Source organism: Camelus bactrianus, chromosome 4 (assembly GCF_048773025.1).
Source record: "Camelus bactrianus isolate YW-2024 breed Bactrian camel chromosome 4, ASM4877302v1, whole genome shotgun sequence".
Taxonomy (NCBI): domain Eukaryota; kingdom Metazoa; phylum Chordata; class Mammalia; order Artiodactyla; family Camelidae; genus Camelus; species Camelus bactrianus.
In genome coordinates, this window is record NC_133542.1 from 35,300,833 (window position 1) to 35,321,302 (window position 20,470).

At 35.4% G+C, this 20,470-nt stretch overlaps 2 protein-coding genes across 7 annotated transcripts in view; one reads left to right on the plus strand and one right to left on the minus strand.

The window, feature by feature from the left end:
- Nucleotides 1-2,438, minus strand: part of PTAR1 (protein prenyltransferase alpha subunit repeat containing 1) — a 58,495-nt gene extending 56,057 nt beyond the window's left edge. For all 4 annotated transcript variants that reach the window (XM_074361681.1, XM_074361680.1, XM_074361683.1 and 1 more), the window contains exon 1: nt 2,306-2,438. In XM_074361681.1, coding sequence (XP_074217782.1) covers nt 2,306-2,391 — 86 coding nt within the window. In that variant the 5' untranslated portion in view covers nt 2,392-2,438. The remainder of the gene's footprint in view (nt 1-2,305) is intronic.
- Nucleotides 2,439-2,527: 89 nt separating this feature from the next.
- Nucleotides 2,528-20,470, plus strand: part of CFAP95 (cilia and flagella associated protein 95) — a 222,589-nt gene continuing 204,646 nt past the window's right edge. Inside the window, exons 1-2 of one of the 3 annotated variants that reach the window (XM_045515100.2) lie at nt 2,528-2,659; nt 7,070-7,175. The gene's annotated coding sequence lies outside the window, so the exon portion shown is untranslated. Of the gene's footprint in view, nt 2,660-2,688; nt 3,216-3,291; nt 3,559-7,069; nt 7,176-20,470 lie in introns of those variants that run through there. The other 2 variants (XM_074361685.1, XM_045515101.2) reach the window with 2 other exon arrangements.

Here is a 20,470-nt window from a genome sequence, read left to right on the forward strand (position 1 = left end):
AGAGGGTAACCTAGCCACACCCACCAGTAACAAAATCCTCATTTCACCCACTGCATCTTTAACTCCTACTGCCTACAGATTTCCAGACACAAAGCCAGTATGTTTACCAGGGTAGATATTGGCTAATAAAATTGCAATCTATCTTGTATTTGGAGAAAAAAGGAAAACAAAAAGTAAAGAATGAAAAGCTTTCTTTTATAATACTGAAAAATGTAATTAGGTACTTACTTTGAAGGTAAATGATGCTTTTTCCTTTTAACTAGAAATATAGCCTACTTATTTTGGAAGTAAAAGGGTTAGATGAAGGGAAGGAGAAAAGGCAATTTTGAAAAGTCCAAATTATGAGACATTTTTAAAGATGCGTTATAATGTTCCTGAAGATATTGTTATTGTAGGGAATATATAGTACAATATACCCGAAGATTAATATTAAACAATGAGCTATTTAAATTTTCAGACCTATTTATATATTATTTCAAATTATATCAAATGCACAACAAACTTTTAAATCTTGAATGACCCAAATGTTCATTAATAATTGTAAATCATGTATTGATAGAGAGCACACTGATGAGATCTCATCATGAAACTACGATTCTGGGAGGGCAGGCATTAAAATCCTTTATGAGTTTCCATAAATATGATCCCAGAAGAGCTGAGATGTGATCCAAACTGCACTGTGTCAACCTGCCAAGCCAATGAACACTATATCTCGTTTCTTCAAATATAAAATACTGATGCTTTTCTAATCTAATTCAAAGAAGAGAAACTAAGATGATTACTGCACTTTTAGACTTCTTTCTAACCTCTGCCCTAATTTCTTTAAGAAAAATAACCCCAATGATGAGAAAATAGGCCCTTCATGTATCCAACTTTTTTTTTTTTTTGAAGATGTCTCTTATTCGCAGTAAAGCTCTCATTCTCAAAAAGGGATTGAAAGACTGACATACAACAAGACATCAAAGCATTTTTTAGAAGGCCTAGTATCCACTATGGTTACTGCCAGGAAATCATTCCAAACACTGTCATTCTGAAAAAGGCAGCAGTCACAAGAGGAAAGGAAGTGGATGCTGTCAGAGGTGGCAGGTGTGTTTCGAGGCCAGCACTGTTTTGTTTTTAATGAGGCACAGTTGCAAGTCTCTAATTGAGTGCCACAAGGGAGCAAGACATCTGAGGGCATCAACCTTGAAGGAAAAGCAAACTTCATTTAGATGAAGGTTTAGCACCTCTTTTAAGCAGAAAAGCTTATGGAGTTAGAATTTTTTTAAAAGAGCAATTCATGTGCTCCGATTTAAAGAATAAAATATTAAAAATAAATTCCAAAAGCAGTTAAAGTGAAAATAACGTAAAATTTGATTCCATATTCTTTCTTTTGAGGGGAGGAGGGATGAAGGAGGATGGATGGGAAAAGAGCTACACTCTTGCCTTTTCCTTACTCTTTTGTATAAGGTGTAGATATATCTCTCCTTTAATAGTTTTCTCTTCAATCATTACATAAAAGCATAAGTGTTGGTATCTGCCCGGCGTACTCCATGTAAAATGGAAAGGAAGGAGGGAGACATGTGTCAGTTCTGTGGTGTCCTACTTAAAAAGAGAGCAGTGTTTGAACTGAAAAAGAGTCAATATGCTCCCTGTAACTATGAATCAGCTAATGCTAAAAAGTGTCGAGGTTTCATCTGCTTTACACCAGAACCAACCTGTGCCTACAGAAGCTACACTCTTGAGAATGCACTGTTCATCTTCAAAGCAAAATGTTTCAATCGAAGTCCCTCTACAATCTTGGGACAACTGAGGCGAAAGTCAAAAGCAGCTTCAAACTACCTTTGGCTAGTAAAGTGGGGGGGTTTGGCCCATGGAGAATAAGATGATCGGTAACCCGTTCCTACCAACGTCCGGGACGAACGTCAGAAGAGTTGTGTTAACAAAGCACATACAGACCAGACCCACACTGAGTGTACCCGTGAACCTTAAACGGATGTAGGACGTGGACACACGAGTGAAGTCTTTTGAGTTTCATGAACTCCTGGGAAAGCGGTGAGAGGGAGGAGAACCAAAGTCGCTATGTTTTGATTTTCCGAGGTCACTTCTAGGGACTCGTTGGCTCGCGCGTTCCGGTAGCAGAAAGCTAGCCCCGCGGCGGCCGACAATCGTCCGGCCCCGACCTCGCTTCGCCAGCTCGTGCGAGGAGGGCGCGCGGGCCAGGACCCACCGCCCGAGGTCGGTTCGAGGCTTGGTCCCGCCACCGCCCGCCCCTGACGACCCTCGCAGGCGGAAGAGGCGGGGGCGCCGCCGGCGCGCGACTCACATGTGCGGGTTCCTCCTGAAGGCGTTGGTGATGTCCTTCACCACCCGCTGCACCAGCACCGCCACCTCCTCACTCGTCTCGGCCATGTTGGCGGCGGCCGCGGCGGCTCGGGCGCGCCTCCAGGAGAGCGCCGAGGCGCCCGCGGGAGTTCCGCGGGGAGCGCGCGCGTGTGCGCCGGTCTGGCCGCGACCCCGCCCCCGCCGCCGCCGCCGAGCACTTCCGGGTCAGCCTGCCGGCGCCCAGGGCGTAGTCCTCGTTTGGTTTGAGGCGGCCGCTTGGTCTCCGATTTCTTCTCACAAGCGGGTTTCTAGCGTCGGAGAAAATGCTGCAGATTCATTTGCAAAGTTACCTCAGGTCGCTATTTTATACATTTTATCTTCGTTTCTGTTCCACTCGGAGCCGAGGAGGGAGGAGTCCTAAGGTCACTCCCAGAGCCTTGAGACTGGCCTGAACTCCCCGCCCAGACCACCCGCTCTCAGCTGTTCGGGAAACGAGCCAGGACCCAGAATGCTTCTGGAAGAAAGTTTAACCGAGAGGGAGAGTCCTTTTTAGCCGTTAGTTTCTGGGCGTTCTGAGAGCTTTTTCTCTTCATTTTTTTCAGTTGAGGGGATGGGGCGGCCCAGAGACTCGTGGCGGAATGAGTCCCAATGGGACCCTGTTGGTGATCTTTTGTATCTGCGTGCCAATTTTGGCCACTGAGCAGCCGTTTTAAAAAAGTTAATTTAAAAAATTTAATAAGTGGATTACAAGGAGAAAAAGTAAAGTTACTTGCTGTCAGCAGGAAGGGAGTAGAAATACAGAACTATTTTTTAGATTTTCTACTTCGAGTGTACGTCATCTTGCACATCATTTTGTGTCCTTTGAACGTTGCGTGTTAATTTTGAAGTTAAAAAACCGAGTCCCTGACAAGGTATGCTCTTAATCGCTGTTTACGTTGCAGCAAGTAATTTTTATAAGAAAAACTGGCTTTTTAGTCCATTTATTTTGAAATGCCATAATTCAACTTTTTATATATCAGATTTTCCTTCATCCTTCTGTGTTGGAAAAATCTAGCTGCTTTTGGCCAGTTCTTTTTACTTAATCCTTGAAGTCTTTTAAAAACTTTTTTTTAAAGCAAGCTTATGGTCTTTTTAATGTGAACATACGTGGAGCTTTTGAAGTAGCGTTGATGACTGTGAAAGTAAAAACCATCCACTAAATACAAAATTATAAAGCAATGAGTGAGAAATTATATCCAGTGATCAATACTCCGTGTAAGTATGTTGAGAAAGGCTAGACCTTGGCCCTCTGGTTCTAAGAGAAATGATAGAAGTTGCATAGAATTGTAGAAAAGCAAGATGGGACAGGTTTGATTTAGCAAAGTCAGACAAACCTTAACCCATTGACAAGTTCTCAGTGAGGCAGTGGAGTGAATTTGTTTTTAGATCCCAAGGCCAAAGACTACTTCAAATGTCCTAATTACTCTAAAAATGTGATACAGTTCTCAAATGGTTTGAGTTCACTGATTACTCTTCCTCCTCTTCAATTAATCAGAGCCTTGCATAATAAAAGTGGGAAATACATCCTGATACCTGGGGCAGAGCTCAAAGGGACACACTCAGAAAAATTTTTTCAAATAATTTATTTTTATCTTGAAAATTAGTGTGACTTTTGTATTTAACTCTAATACATTTAACAGAAAGAAAGGGGAAAAAAACTATCCCTAAATCCTGAAGTGAAAGTGATATTATAGGAAAATAAGTGCTGTGTATTGATTCTGTTTGTCCCTGTCCTACATATGCACACATACACGCACACACACCCTATTTGTATTCCTTTGAGAGGCATGAATTTTGTCTCATGTTTCTTCTAAGAGTTCACAAATAGTTTCACCTGATTATTAAAGATCTACTATGTTTTGAACACAAGTATTTTTATAGTTGGAGCATACTAGAACTCTGATCTGACCCCCTAATTTTGCAGATAAAGAAGCTGAGGTTCAAAGAATTGAAATTCATGTGACTTTAATAATTACATATATAAGTAAGATAAATTTAACATGATTTTGTTGAAGGACTCAAAGATTTATGTTCAGGGGTCTGCAAAATACACATGAATAGTGAACTATTGTAAGTAGCTTAAATGCCCAACATTGAGGTTGATTAAATTATAGTAAATCCATGTGATGAAATACTGTGTAGTCATTTAAAAGCACATTATAACTAGGAGAATATATACTAAACTCTTAGAGGGAAGTATACTTATAGGAGAATTTTACTTTCTAAGTAACACAAAGAACAAAATACAGTTCTTGTAATATAAGAAAAAAAATTAAAGTGTATGTTAATAAAAACATGGATATATTTTTAATTAGCCAACTCTTATGCATATTAATTTTCTTATAGGTGTATTGATTTTTAAGTGACCATGACTAATTTTTGTTCACGTGACTGTGAATGTATTTTGACACTCCTCCCATACTCCCCCAAATTTATGCCTTTCATATTTTACAAGACTATTTAATGATGGGGAGATATGTAATGACAAAAACAAGTACCAAAAAAGCACTCAAGACAACTCTAATTTTATGTATATGTTGACAAAAAATTAATCAATAGTCAATCTAAGAAAGAAATGGAAAATTTTTCAAGCCAGCCTGAAGATTTAACCCAGTAAACAGTCTTTCAGAAAGCTCTGAGAACTGTTCCACTCATTAGAGTTTAAAGAACAGTTATATAAGTTCTTGAGGCAAATGTTTATATGCCAAATGATGTATCATTGACAGTTTACATAATACAGAGCTACACGTACAAAACAAGTAGTGGGTCGTGGATCATGACCCCTTACAAGTTTATTTCTTACGGAGTTGTTAAGAAGAAACATTATCTCCTAAGGAGGTGTGGCTAATGCAGATTAACAACACATGCTAAAGGGAAGGAGGAGGCCCTACTGGCCAAAGAAAAATTTTATTTTTAAATTTTTCTCATCTCAGCCATAAAGTATGAAAACAAAGTGTACACAATATAAATATATATGTATATGTATATGAATGACTGGGACAGTATAAACTAAAATGTTAATATTTATCTCCATAAGATAGAACTGGAAATAATTAAGCCCCATAAATTACATTCTTTATATTCTTCTGAATGTTCCAAACTTTCTACAATGTAAAACCCAATGTATGTGTTGAGGGTGCTGGTGGGAAAGAAGACACCAAGGTGGTTTTAATGACAAGACTTGTACAATTGACCCTTTGAACAACATGAAATTTTGGCGAGCTGACCCTCCACACACTCAAAATTCTGTGTATAACTTGCAGTCGGCCCTCCATATCCCTGGTTACCATTCCTCTTTATCTGTAGTTCAGTATTCCAGAAGTTCAACCAACCCTGAATCATAGTACTATAGTATTTACTATTGAAAGAAAAAAATCTGTGTAAGTGGACCCACACAGTTCAAACTCATGTTTTTCAAGGGTCAGTTGTAGTTACTTTTGTGAAGAGTTAGAGATGGCCTTATAATCTGTTTCCATCTTTGCTCTGTATTATTCTACTTTTTTCACTATAATATATTGTTTATTTACTCCATTATTTGGATTTGAAGTCCATTTTACCATGGTAACATTATGCAAGATAGAGTATAAATAGTATTAAACGTGTTTGTACCCTGTGCTACTATTACAAAAACAACAAGCTTATTTCCTCCATTAAAAAAATTAAAATGCTCAATTTTAAGTGCTTCATTATAAATTACCATTGTGACTAACTATATACTTATATAGTATACCAAACCTCAATCTTAGTTGCTATTAAAATTTAAAATCCAAGAACTTACTAACAAATAGGAGAAGAAAAATATAATACTAGTCAGGAAATCACAATATCAGTGACTTCTTAGAAGTAATGTTATCTTTAAAGTTCTTATTCAAGACTAATTCAAGAAAAGGAATGGAAATTAATAAATGAATTTAAGAAGACACATACATTAAACTTAGGGGACTTTTGGTATATCTTTTGCCTCAGTTTGTAGGTTTATTTTACCAAATACAAAACTTCATATATGATCAAGAACTTTTTTTTAAGGTCACAAAATCATGAATGCAAATGCCATCTGTTCTTATACTCAATTGATATATCTAGCACCTCATTATTCTTGTTTTTCCAGAAAGTTCACTTATTTATTTTTTTATTGGAGTATAGTTGATTTACAATAATATGTTAGTCAGGTGTTCAGCAAAGTCAGTTATATTTATTTTCAGATTATTTGCCATCATAGGTTATTATAAGATATTGAATATTGTTCCCTGTAGCACTTCATTATTGTAATTGTTGAGATAACAATAAGAAAGTGCATGTGATAATACCTTAAAACTGTGAAACACTATGCAAATTATTACTATTTCTATGAATAAATACTATATCATTACAAGTAAATTAATATTGAAGCACAATGGTAAACTAAGGCTAAGCTAAATACTGACTTTCAAAATGAAACTCTATTGTTTAATATTTCTAAAGAGAATTATACTGCTATGTAATTAATCTCCTAGTTAAAACATGAACCTTTTTTAACCTGACAGGTAAATGTTATAAAGATGCTAATCATGAAGATGACTTTAAATGACCAGTTAATGCTGATATTGGAATCCATAATGATACAGTAGTGAAGATACTAGTTGCATAATACGGTTTTTGTTGCTGAGTAAGTGGTGTTTTATTTTTCATGACATTTGATAGTTCCAAAATCTCATCCTTTTCCTTTATCCTCTTCTTCCTACCACAGGGGCCCACGAAACCCATGATGTAATCTTCAGAAAAGAACAGGAGAAAAATGTCTGGAGAGAAAAAGCCAATCCAGGACTTGCATATGGAAACAGATAGGGAAATAGGTATGTCTCCATGATGGAATCAATATTTCTCATGTACTGAAGATGTCAAAGTATTGTAGGAATTTTCTTAATAGTATACCATTTAATGGATGACTAAGTGGAAGAAGTACCCAAATATGAGTACATTCTTAAGGAGTTATTTTTTGCTTTATGTTTTTCTTATTCTTCAGTGTAAATATGACAATAATGAAAACCATAGACTTAGGTTACAAAGTCATAACTGAAAATTTAGGAAGGTAGTAAAGCTTCATTTTTACTGTAGAAGTTTTGTCTGAGACTTCTTCAATAACTACCTAAAAGTAAGACAGGCCTATATCTCCTCTTCTTTCATCTCACTTCCTAAGCTAATTTTTCAACTCAGAAATTTTGTAATAAAAATATACCTATTTCTCAGTTTTTTCCTGTTTCCATGTTTTAAGCCACCTCTGAAACTTATCAAAATTAACATTAGGCCAAAATCACCTATAGGAAATGATGAACTTTCTTTGTTAAATGTTGAATTATGCTCTAACTTGTAGTATAGTATTTATAGAGATTGACAGTCTGAGTTTTAGGAAGGAATGCCAAAAAGTAACTTCCAATTAACTTCTGACTTTAGGCACTTTAATTTCTAAGGTGAGTCTCTGAAATCACCATCAGTGTGCAAAAAGGAGTGCAAAAAGTTGTACATTGGGTTCATAGGAGGAGGAGGCTAAATACCACCTTTGAGAGGATGAGACTTCAAGTAATTGTACACATTTATTCCATATTCCATAAATATTAATGTTATTGTGTATAAGACACTGTACTAGCTGCTGGGTATACAGTGGTGAGAAAAACAGACATTGTTCTTGCTTTCTTGTGAGACTTAGTCTAATGAAAGTGGGATACACAGTATTCAAGAAACAGAAAAATGTATAATGAAAAATTGTTATACATGACACAAAAGGTAAAGCAAGGTACGTGCTAGATGATAACAGTGTGACAGTGTGGTCAGGGAAACCTATTCCAGGTGGTGATATTTAAGCTGAGACCTGAAAAATAAGAAGGAACCAGCTCTGTGAAAAGCAGAGGGAAAGCCTCAGCAGTAGTGGAAACAGTATGTGTGAAGTCCCTAAGAAGAAAAGAGCTTACATAGCATGTCTCAGAAATTGAAAGTAGGCCAAGCTAATAAATTTTACTGACCTGACAGTGTTTGTAAAGTCATTTCAGGTTCAGTGTTGCTGTCACCTAGATGTCAACTATAAGCATGATTGCCTAGTTCCAATTTTTTTCCCTTTCTGTATCCTCTTGTGTTATACTGAACAGTTCACCATGGACGGCTCATGTTACATGGTTACACGGTGTCCCATGGTCAGGTATTTGGTCATGAAAGCCCAGTAGCAAACCCAGAACTGTTTCTCAAAAGGATAGTATTTATCATTAGAAGAGGACAGACTTTCCCCCCAAATCCATGACATTTAAAAGAATTATTTTTTGCTACCACTGGATCTTCTGGATCGTATGGCCCAAGATCAGCTTGCATAGAAGCTCTGGGATCCATTAAAAAATGTGAGTTACTCAGTAAATTTCTGAAGCTAGAACATTTGAATAGAGTACATATTATCTCCAGAATCCAAAAAAGCCCACGTGTGTCTTTCTCAGTGGTAGAGTGTATAAGATGAAGCAACTTGCCCTTCATATTGGTAGAAATATTGGGACATGTCCCAGACATCTGGACTCTGGAAAGTTTCACTATGGTGACAGTTCCCTGAACGTCTTAAGGGTTTATCTAGCATCCTTTGCCATGCTTGCATTTTTCCAAGGCATGTAGGGTATTTGTTACTTACTACACATGAAGTCAAATACCTCAAAGGAAAAAAGGACTAAAACTCCCATTATATCCTCATAGAATCCTGTATTTTTCCCTTGTAGCATACATCAAATGTAATTACCAGTCTAATTAGTTTAATATCTATATCCTTCTATTGAATGTAACTCTACAAGAGCTGGAACCCTGTTTCTCCTGTCTAGTGCTGTGTATCTGTACTTTGCCTTGCATATAATGGGCTCTTAATTAATATGTAAATACATGGATAGATGAATGAAAGGAAAGGATGGGAAAAAAATAGGAAAGGATAGAATAGCCAATAGAATATATCTATGTAGTAGATATGATAAAGAAACAGTAGAGGAAGTCACCAAGGTATTTGCTTAGAGGCCTAATCATAAGGAAACCTGAGACTATTTTTGCAGTTGAAATTTTTCTGAAAGGTTTCAGGGAGCCATTGAAGGGGATTATGCTTCTTTGTTGAAATCCACCCATTTTTCAAGAGTGCTCTCATTATTTTATACTTTGTTTAGTTGTAAATACATACATACGTACATAAATTGAGCACATACATATATATACATATACATTTTTGAATTTTATCACATAGTAAAATGAAAGAATCCATTTCATCTTGAATTTTATTTTCCTAGCACCTGGCATATTACCTGAACATAGTATGCATTTCAACATTTGTCAAATGAACAAATAAAGGCCCAATTAAAATACCACCTCTACCATGAAGCCTTCTTTGATTACCCCAGCTGGAAATGTTCTCCTATATTCTTGAATGCCATTGTATTCTGTGTAGTAGTTGCTTGGCACTTTTCATATATTATTGCCTTATTTTATAGTTGTTTGTGTAAACCTGTTACTGAGTTGGAAAGGGTGTCAACTTCATTTTTATGTCCCAACAACAATACACTTTCTTATATACGGCAGGCATTAAGTATATATTAGTTTAATGGACAAAAAGAGAAAATATATTTATTCTTTTATTGTTAACATTCTGATCACATTGTATTTCAGGGTGCCCCAAAGTCCACATCGATTTATATATGTGTCTGAGTGAGACAGGTTTCTTGTTGCCATAGATAACATACATTTGAGCCAGCAGACCATACCCCAGTAATAGAATCAACTAATATAAACTGTCTTTTAATCCCTTTTTATTGTTAAAATCCTTAGGTAAGTCCATGAGACAGTGCCAACTCAGTGCCAACATCAAGAAGGGATTGGCTCTTTATTACTGGCTCTAACAGAGCTGACAACTCTCATTTCAACAAAAAAAGTGTTATTTCATAAATATGTTCTTTCAAGAAAAATGAGTGAAGCCATTTTAGAAATTAATTTTATTGTCTTCTTTAAAACTTAAAAAAATATTACTTATCTAAGGAGAGTGAGACTAATGATAAACCTAAATTGTAGAATTTTTATGTGATTTATCTTTCGAGTACTCAATAGCTAAAACTATTAAGAAGATACTTTTAACTTGATATAATAAAAAGACAAGGTTCATTTATGGTTAGTAGCATCCATCTTCACGTGAAACATTCTATTTGATGAAGTATTTTGATTGAGCAAACTTGTTTTCAAACTTTTGCGTATCTGCGGATTGAAAAATCAGAAACTCTCAATCAGTACAGTCCTAATAAAGGAGATACAACTTGTTAAACAAAACATATTCAGACTTTTATTTCAGAAATTATATTCGGAAAAATCTAAACTGCTCCCTGATACCTTTTTGACTATGTAACTAAGACTTTTTCATTTTAAATTATAAACCATAATTAGAACTCAATGCCACACAGTTTAATTCCCTTGTTTTTAAGGGGGAGTTAATTGCATGTTGTTAGCAGCCAAGTATACATTTTTAAATTAAGGTAGCTTTTAAAAAATCTAGATTTGTCCTTTTAAATTCTAGCACATGGTTTTATAACCAAGCTCTCTGTGCATTCCTATACATATTTTTACTTTAAGACTTAAACTTATGTCTCTAAAATAAGTTTGTAGCCTAGGATATTTTAAGCTTTCAAGAACTCATAGAAGAGAAAGTATCAAAAACAATTTACATTATTTTAGATAGCTATTTGCAGGTAGATAAGACATTGGAAACTCATGAATTATCTGGTTGAAGAAAACTGTTTTTCTTAAATTTCTAGATCCCCCCCCCCTTTTTTTTTTATCAACATTTAGGTTGACTCTGCTGCAAGAAAAAGTCTGGAACTCAAAAGCTCCATGTAGTATTTTGAAGCATCATTGTTGCATGTGTGTGTGTGTGTGTGTGTGTGTGTGTGTGTGTTTGTGTGTGTATGTGTGTTTATTTTAAGATCACTCATGTAGTAGAAAAATGTTTCATGCCACTGGTCTCCTCTCTTTGTCACTTGAATATGTAGAGAGAATGGAAAGGGAGATTAGAGTTGAAAGTGTTTCTTTCTACATTTTATTTAATTTCTTTTTGTTTCTAATGGCTTCATACAAGGCAGGCCATGCAAACACTGAACAAGAAAACACAAAGTGAAGGCATGGGAACATTTAATGGACTGTTTTGAGGAATAACCTTTATTTTTTCGAGTAAATGTCTGATTTCATGGTGGTTGTTGGATGATCACATGCATTAGGTTCTTGACTGTTTTTCAGATTTTCAAATTCATATATTAATTCACAAATATTTGCTAAGCACTTGTTATGTTCCAACTGCTATTGTAGGCACTTGGGACAACTCTTGTGGAGCACATAGTCTTGTAAGGTTTCTAACCTAAGAGTTTCTTTTTTATTCTATTAGATATTATCTACCTTTTCTTCCCATTGTTTCATTTAATTTATATTTATTTCCCATGTTAGGATCCAGCATAATTTTGTGGACAACATTTCTTTTTATCCACTCTGATAGCTTCTGTCTTTTAACTGATGTATTTAGACCATGACCTTTAAAGTGACTCTTGGTATAGTCAGTCTGATATCTACGATTTTTGTTATTGTTTTCTATTCACTGGTCTTTTTCTTTCTTTGTCTTTCACTTTTCTTCTGCCTTCTCTGGTTTTAATGGAACATTTTATATAACTCCATTTTCTCTCCTCTCTTAGCATATTGTATTATTTTGCTCAGGCTGTCGTAACAAAATATTACAGACTAGGTGGCTTAAAAAGCAAAAGTTAATTTTCTTACAGTTCTGGAGGCTAAATGTCCAAGATCAAGATATTGGCAAGTTTGGTTTCTTCTGAGGCCTCTCTCCTTGCCTTGCAGGTTGCTACCTTTTCTCTGTGTCCTCACATGGTCTTTTCTCTGTGCATGCACAGCCCTGATACCTCTTTGTATGTTCAGATTTCCTCTTCTTATAAGGACATCAGTCAGATTGGACTAGAGCTCATACTATAGCCTTATGTTAACTTAATCGCCTCTTTAAAGGCCCTATCTCCAAATACAGTAACATTCTGAGGTACTGGGGCTTCAACATATGAATTTGAGGGGACACGATTTAGCCCACAATACACATAATTATACTTATTTTTTAAACTTTTTTTGTTAGTTTATCTAGAATCTACAATATACATTTACAAGTAATCCAAGTCCACTTTCAAATAACAATATACTTCTTCAAGAGTAAAATGAGTAATTAATAACACTATTTTTCCAATTCCTCCCTATAGTCTCTCATAACATTGCTGTTACTCATTTCACTTATCCATAAGGGATAATCATGTAGTACATTGTTTCCGTTATTATTTTGAACAAACTGTTATCTGATAGATCAATTAAGAAAAATAAAATCCTTTATTTTACTTTCATTTATTACTTCTCTAAGTCTCTGCCTTTATATAAATCTGAGTTTCTGACCTATATCATTTTTCTTCTCTCTGAAGAACATCTTTTAACTTGACCAAGTGTCTCAATATCTGTTTATCTGAGAAAATCTTTATTTCTCCTTTACTTTTGAAGGATAATTTCACTAGATACAGAACTGTAGGTTGGTAGTTTTTTCTTTCAACACTGTGTACTTCATTCCAGTCTCTTCTTGCTGGCATGGTTTTTGAAGACAAGTCCAATGTATTTCTTATTCTTTCTCCTCTGTGGGTAAAGCAAGTTTCTTCCTCAGGCTTCTTTCAAGATTTTCACTTTGTCTTTGATTTCCTATAGTTTGAATATGATATACCAAGGTGTAGAAAGTATTATCCCATTGTTATTTAATTATGAGCATAGAATATATATTTTTTCTACTTTCAATTTTTTTAAATTATAAAAGCAACAACTGCCAATGTTACGTACAAAATTAAATAAACTAATACAGAGAAGTTAAAAGTAAAATCTCATGCTACAACATGGTTGAATCTTGAAAACATTTTGCTAAGAATGTTGAAAGAAGCCAATTCCAAAGGACCACATATTTTGTGATTTTATTTATATGAAGTATCCAGAATATAAAAATGTATACAGACAGAAAGTAGATTAGTAGTTGCCTATGGTTGGGGAGGCGATAAGGGGGATTGAAGAGGGTGACAGCTAAAGGGTCCCCAGTTTCTTTTTGGGGTAATGAAAATGCTATAAAATTGTAATGATGGTTGCCCAAGATGGTGAACATCCTAAAAGTCATTGATTTGTAAACTTTAAAAGGGTAAATTGTATGGCATGTGAATTATGTATCAGTAAAGGTGTATATTTTTAAAGTTACATTTCTGTACACTAACGACAATTATCAGAAAGGAAATAAAGAAAACAGTCACATTTACAATAGCATCCAAAAGAATAAAATACTTAGGAATAAATTTAATTAAGAAGGTGAAAGATCTGTATACTGTATGCTATGACACTGATGAAAAAATTGAAGACAAAAATAAATGGAAAACTATCTTGTGCTCATAGATTGGAAGATTATTATTGCTGCAATGTTCTTACCACCCAAAATAATCTATAGATTCGATGCAGTCCTTCTCAAGGTTCCAATGGCTTCTTTTGCAGAAATAGAAAAAGTAATCCTAAAATTTGTATGGAACTTTGTAAGACACCAAATAGCCAAAGCAATCCCAAGAAAGAGGAGTAAAGCCAGAGGCATCATAGTTCCTGATTTCAAACTATGCTACATAGTTTTGGTAATCAGGTGGAGTGATGAATAATGATAACCCATATTTTATGCAAAGTACCATCTCTTTACTTATCTATTTTATGTAGCCCTCATAACAACTCGTTGAGATCTTATTAGTATCCTCAGTTCACAGGTAAAGAATGAGACTTGAAGAGATGAAATTGCTGTTTCCAAGATTTAACAGCAAGTTAAGTCAGACTTCCTTTTGTCACCACATTCTGTGATCACCACGGATAAAACATCAGGGTTTATTCTCTGGTCTGAGATCAAAGAAATAGAAAGGAATGAGATTCCAGGTTCCGGAGCTGAGCCTTTTCTGGGCCATCATGAAGCAGCCTGATGGAACTGCCTATTCTCTTTACTGTGACACAGCCACAGCAAGGGATCATTACTGTGTTTACCTTGTGCCTGGCACTTTGCTAAATGCTTTACATATACTGCATTTAATCTTCAGTAGCCCTATGAAGTAGCTGCTTTATTTTTCTTCAGTATCTAGATGAGGAAAATGGGGCTTAGAAAAGTGGCTTACCCCAAAGTCACACAATGAATTAGTGGCAGAGCTGGAACTTGAACCCCCATCAGCTTTGTGACAGAGCCTTGATTCTCCTGTTGAGCTTCACAATCCAGTGTATGCCTTCCTCGAAGAGAATGGTTAGAAGTTTTTTTTTTTTTAATCAAATATAGATAATTCTAGAATTTTGAGTGTCACATCAGCTTTTTACAGGTCCCTCCCTCTTCTCTGGCTCAGAACCATACTGATTAAATGAAAGGGTATTATGACAACTTATTTCTTCTTTGATTCTTCTCATATCCTCAACCTTATCTTCTTAGTGCTATAATATCAATAAGCTACTAAAATTGTTTAAAATAAGTTATATTGTTTAGCCTTAGTATAAAATCCTAGAAAATAAGGATTTTATGGTAAAAGGAGCAATAGAGTAAAAACAACACTAAAATTAGAATCTGGAAACCTGATTTTCAGTCCTGATTCTGCCCCTTTCTAGCTATGTATCCTTATCAAGCCTTTTCAACTTTTTTGAGGTGTCTGTTTTCTTAACTTTAAATTGTCAGTAACAGTTTCCCTTGTGCCTTTCCTCATAGAACACTTGGAAAGGTAAACCAATCAGTTTAGTCAGTAATTCAGTAAGAACAAACAAAACAACCTTAAGTACCTGTATCCTGAATTCTTTCACTTTTAAATTAATTTCCAAGAAATCCCTCCAAGTACTATGTAAGAATAGTTTAAGAATTTCATTAATTTATCTCTGGAAAATTAAGCCTAACTGATCTATTTTTGATATGCAGGTTTTATTTTGAATAGAAGATAGTTTTTCTTTAAATAGTGACAGTGTACCAATCACTTTTTATAAAAAATACATTTTTAAGACATATACTCAAAGGGAAAAGACTTTCAAACACCTTTTTCCTCCCTTTCAGTTCATGAATTGTAATTATGGCAGTTAAGTAGATGTATATTCTTTCGTTGTTATGAGAACCCTGATTGCTAGTTTCCCCACCAAAGCACATTTTGAGAAAAAGTCATGAATAATAGTTTTCTTTTTTCAGCCTCCTGACAATTCTTTATTTCCTGGTTCTAAATAGTATCCATTTTTCTTGCCATGGCAGATTGTACTTGGAATCACTTTGACTTTGGCCAGAACAAATAGAAGATTAATAGAGCTGACCCCTTGCTTCTGAATGACAGAGCTAGCTCAACATTCACAACATTCACCTTTCCTCTTCAATCCTTTTGCCCCTGGGTCTCAGTTCTTTCCTCCTGACTCTAAATCTCCTACTTCTTACGGGCTGGGAGAATTCCTTTATATGTTGACCTGGAAATCTGTATTTAGTGGTCTTCGGTATAGATGCAGTACCTGTGAGTGATGATGTCATCCAGGGAGAGCAAACAAATGTGATAGAGAAGAACACCATCAATAGGACAATGCCCTGCATGGAAAACCTCATTTATTATGTCAATTTAAGTGTATTGTGCCAAATAATTTTGTTGTTGGTATTTGAAAGGTTTTCATTAGGTAAATATATAATTATATACATAAAGTCTGACATTCACTGCAAAATCAAAAGGCTTAGGATCTTTGAAAAGAGATCCCAACATCGTTAATTATTAGATAAATGCACATTAAAACTACAGTGAAGTATCACCTCACACTGGTCAGAATGGCCATCATCAAAAGTATACAAATAATGAATGCTGAAGAGGGTATGGAGAAAAGTGGTATGGGATGTATGCCACTCCTGGGCATGTATCTGGAGAAAACTAATTTGAAAAGATACATGCACCCCAATGTTCATAGCAGCACTATTTGCAATAGCCAAGACATGAAAGCAAGTTAAGTGTCCATTGACAGATGACTGGATAAAGAAGATGTGATGTATATATACACAATGGAATACTACTCAGCCATAAAAAAGAATGAAATAATGCCATTTGCAACAACATGGATGGACCTAGAGATTATCATACTGAAGTAAGAGAAAGACATATCATATGATATCACTTATATGTGGAATCTAAAAAAAATGATACAAATGAACTTATTTACAAAACTGAAATAGACTCACAGACATAGAAACAAACTTATGGATACCAAAGGGGAGGAGGAAGGAGGGATAAATTCAGAATTTGGGATTAACAGATACACACTACTATATATAAAATAGATAAACAACATGACATAACATGGAGCATACAGACCACTGTAATTACTATTACAGACAGATAGTTACTGAGTAGACAAAAGGGCAGTGACTGAGAATGCTGTGGGGTGAGCCTGAGTGAAGAGACCTTTGCGCTGGGATATGAGATCGGCATTCCTGCCAGAGGGGACAGCTTGAGCATGGGCCCTGAAGCAGGGAAGAGCTTGGTGTGTTCGGGAAAGAGAAAAAAGGCCAATGTGTCTGGGATAGTGTATGAGGGGAGTAGTCCAAGGTCACTCTGGAGAGGGGAAAGCAAAGACCATGTGCCCCATTCCTCTGAATGACTCCCTCCCTGGTTGCTGAGCTGAGTCACTTAGAGAGGTCAAAGGAGTCCTGGATTGGTGGGGGGAGGGGAGGCAGATAAATTAGGAATTTAGGATTAACATATACACACTAATATATATAAAATAGGTAAAACAGCAAGGACCAACTGTATAGCACAGGGAACTATATCCAGTATCTTGTAATAACCTATAATGGAAAAGAATCTGAAAAAGAATATGTATATATATATAACCAAATCACTTTGCTATACATCTGAAATATTATAAATCAACTATACTTCAATAAAAAAAGATTTTTGAAAAGAATGAAAAGATATACCTGATCTCAGAGTGGGAAGTCTTCCTAAACATGCTACCCAAGGCAGAAAACAAAGAAATAAGACTGAATAAATAGAATATATATATATATATATATATATATATATATATATATATATATATATATATATATATGTATGTATGTATGTATTTGTATATATCACATTAATCAAGTTTGAAAGACAAAAAATAAGAAAAAGACCTATAATCAATATTCTTAATGTATAAATAGCCTATATATAAATAAGCAGATGGTAAACAATCCAATAATTGTCCAATGAACATGTTGAATATTGTTCAAAAGGGACATCATTTTTTAAGGAAGGAAATGTATTATTATTTAGTTATTAAAATGTACTTAATTATTAACTAACATGGAAATGTTAGAGGAAAACTGGTAAAAAATAAGGAGGAGACATTGCAGAGCATTTATTGCTGGAGTTCAGATTAACAGAGCTGATAGTCTAACTGGAATATACTGTGTGGGTTCCACTATCAGTGGCATCAGTCCCTAAGTTAATGATATTGTAATAGAAAATCCATAAGAAAACAAGTTGAAGGGTAACTGGAGTTGAAGCTCTGTGTAATCCAACTTGTTCTACCTTAAGGGAAATTCTGGGGACAAGTGTGAGAGAGATCTGGAACACATTATAGTATGAAATTACAAGGGAGTGTTATTGAGTTGTCAGCAAAACTTTAAAAACTTCTTGGGAGCTGTAGTGCTATTGATTCTCCTGCGAATGAAGATATGGCTAATGCAAATAATGTTTTGTGGAGTCATATTACCTCACCTGTTCTACTGAGCAGTCAGCAGTGCTTGGATAAACCTCATGGACTTGGCAACTACAGACAGTTCCAAAGTGGTGGCTCTTGTAAACTACCTTGAGATTTTAGTACTGATGTCAGCTTGCAGATTGGATTCCTTTCCGTTCTTTTTCTTTTCTTCCTTTTCTTTTTTTTTTTTTTACTGCCACCAAGAAGGGTTGAGCCCTCCCACAGGAGTTTAAAGAGATAGAATAGCAGAATAATGAGAAAATGTTAGTGCAAACTAGTAGTCAAATAAATGCAATTTTATATAACTCTTCATCAAACAAATTGTCAAATTTTTTTTAATGTTAATACTCAGTATTATTGGATACTATTGGTTGTTTACCAAGATCCACCACCTCAACTTTTTTTCCTTACTGGCAGAATCCTTGTGTTTAGGATAAAATCCAGATAGGTTTAAGGATTAGCCATAAACTCTTGGTAGTCCCCATCTCCTTAATAATGACTGGTTTAGGAGAGGATATGTCACTCATGTCCAGCCACTGAGACCTGAGGGAAGTCTGCTCTTGGGCTTCTGGGAAAGATTTCCTCATCCTAGGAAGGAAACACCAGGAGGTATGATCCGTTTTTATCTCTGGTTATGGTCTTGCTGGGATGTTCAGCCCAGAGCTGTTTCAGCTATCTTATAATCCTGGGGGGAGTCAGCCTGAGGACAAAGTAGAGAGAAGAAAAATGACATTATTGAGCCATTTAATCTGCAGTCCTAAGAACTGCTCTACCATTGGTCCTTTGGTAAGTGAGATATTTTTCCTATTAACCATTTTCCATTGGGGCTTTCTGTTTCTTTTAGCTGAATGAAATTTAGTATACTTAATGAACATAAGATTTTTGGTTTACTGTTAAAAGAGAGTTAATTGGTTTAATATCACAAGGAAATTTGATGAAATGTATAAAAAGATTTTGACCTATCAAAGCCACTTTAGTAAGACATTTTAATAACTGCATGTTAGCATGAAGTTTATATGTGGTAATGTTGCTTATAATTGTGAAAAATGGTAAAAACTAAATTTCCAAAAGTAAGGGACAATGATTAAATGGATTTTAGACTATTCAAACAGTGCCATATTCCTTTTCACCAATCAAATTAAAAATTATTTAAAAATCAAGTAACTCCTCAGTTATGGCTATCATAACTTTATGTATATATAAGAAAATCTGTTACCACAAAGAAAATATGATTTTAGTTGATCATGAATATACCTTCCAATTTTTATTCATCAAACATTTTTTGAGTGTCAACAGTGTGCCATTCTAGTAGGTGCTGGTGATACAGTAGTTTTATGAAAAGTAAGTCACTGAACTCATAGAGATTACATTCTAGAGAATAAGACAATAACCAAGGTGACGAAGAAATAAAGAAGGTTTTCCCTTTTTAACAAAGGGGAAAAATAGGGTTATATAGTGGAGAGTTAGTGCATTGGTGATTGAGGACAACCTTAGTAGGATAGTCTGGGAGGCTCTCTCTGAGGTGGAACATGATGGATGAGATCTGCCCATGCAGAAAGTGAGAAGAATGATCAAGGAGGTGGAACAGCAAAGACAAAAGTTCTAATGTGAGAAAGAACTCAGCATGCTATAGAAGCAGAAATGGCGCCAGTGTAGTTAGTGCAGGGTGACGGAGGAGGAGAGTAGTACTAAATCGCATCTGAGAGGTTAATTGTATCCCCTTTGTGTGTAAGGGCTTGTAAGCCACATAAGAAGTTGTGACTTCATTCCAAGAGCTGTAGGAAGCCACTGAATTATTTTAAGCTGGGAGATGACTATCACTCCCTGGCTCTGTGTGGGGAATGGATTGTAGAAGCAGGGAGAACAATTAAGAATCTATGGTCACTTGGAATGATGACCTACAGATCCATCCATGTAGCTGCAAATGGCATCATTTTATTATTTTTTATGGCTGAGTAAAGTTCTATTATATAAATATACCACAGCTTCTTTATCCAGTCCTCTGTCAATGGACATTTAGTTGTTTCCCTGTCTTTCTTCTGTATAGCATAGGAAACTATATTCAGTATCTTGTAATAACCTATAATGAAAAAGAATATGAAAATGAATTTATGTATTTATATGTATGACTGAAACATTATGCTGTACACCAGAAATTGACACATTATAACTGACTATGTATTTCAATAGTAAAAAAAAGAATCTATGGTCAGATGAGAGATGGCAATAATAAACAATAATTTGGAGAAAAGTGGACCAGACAGATATATTTTGGAGGAAGAATGAGTAGGTTTTTCTAATTGTCTGTATGCTAGTGGTAATGGTGCTAGAG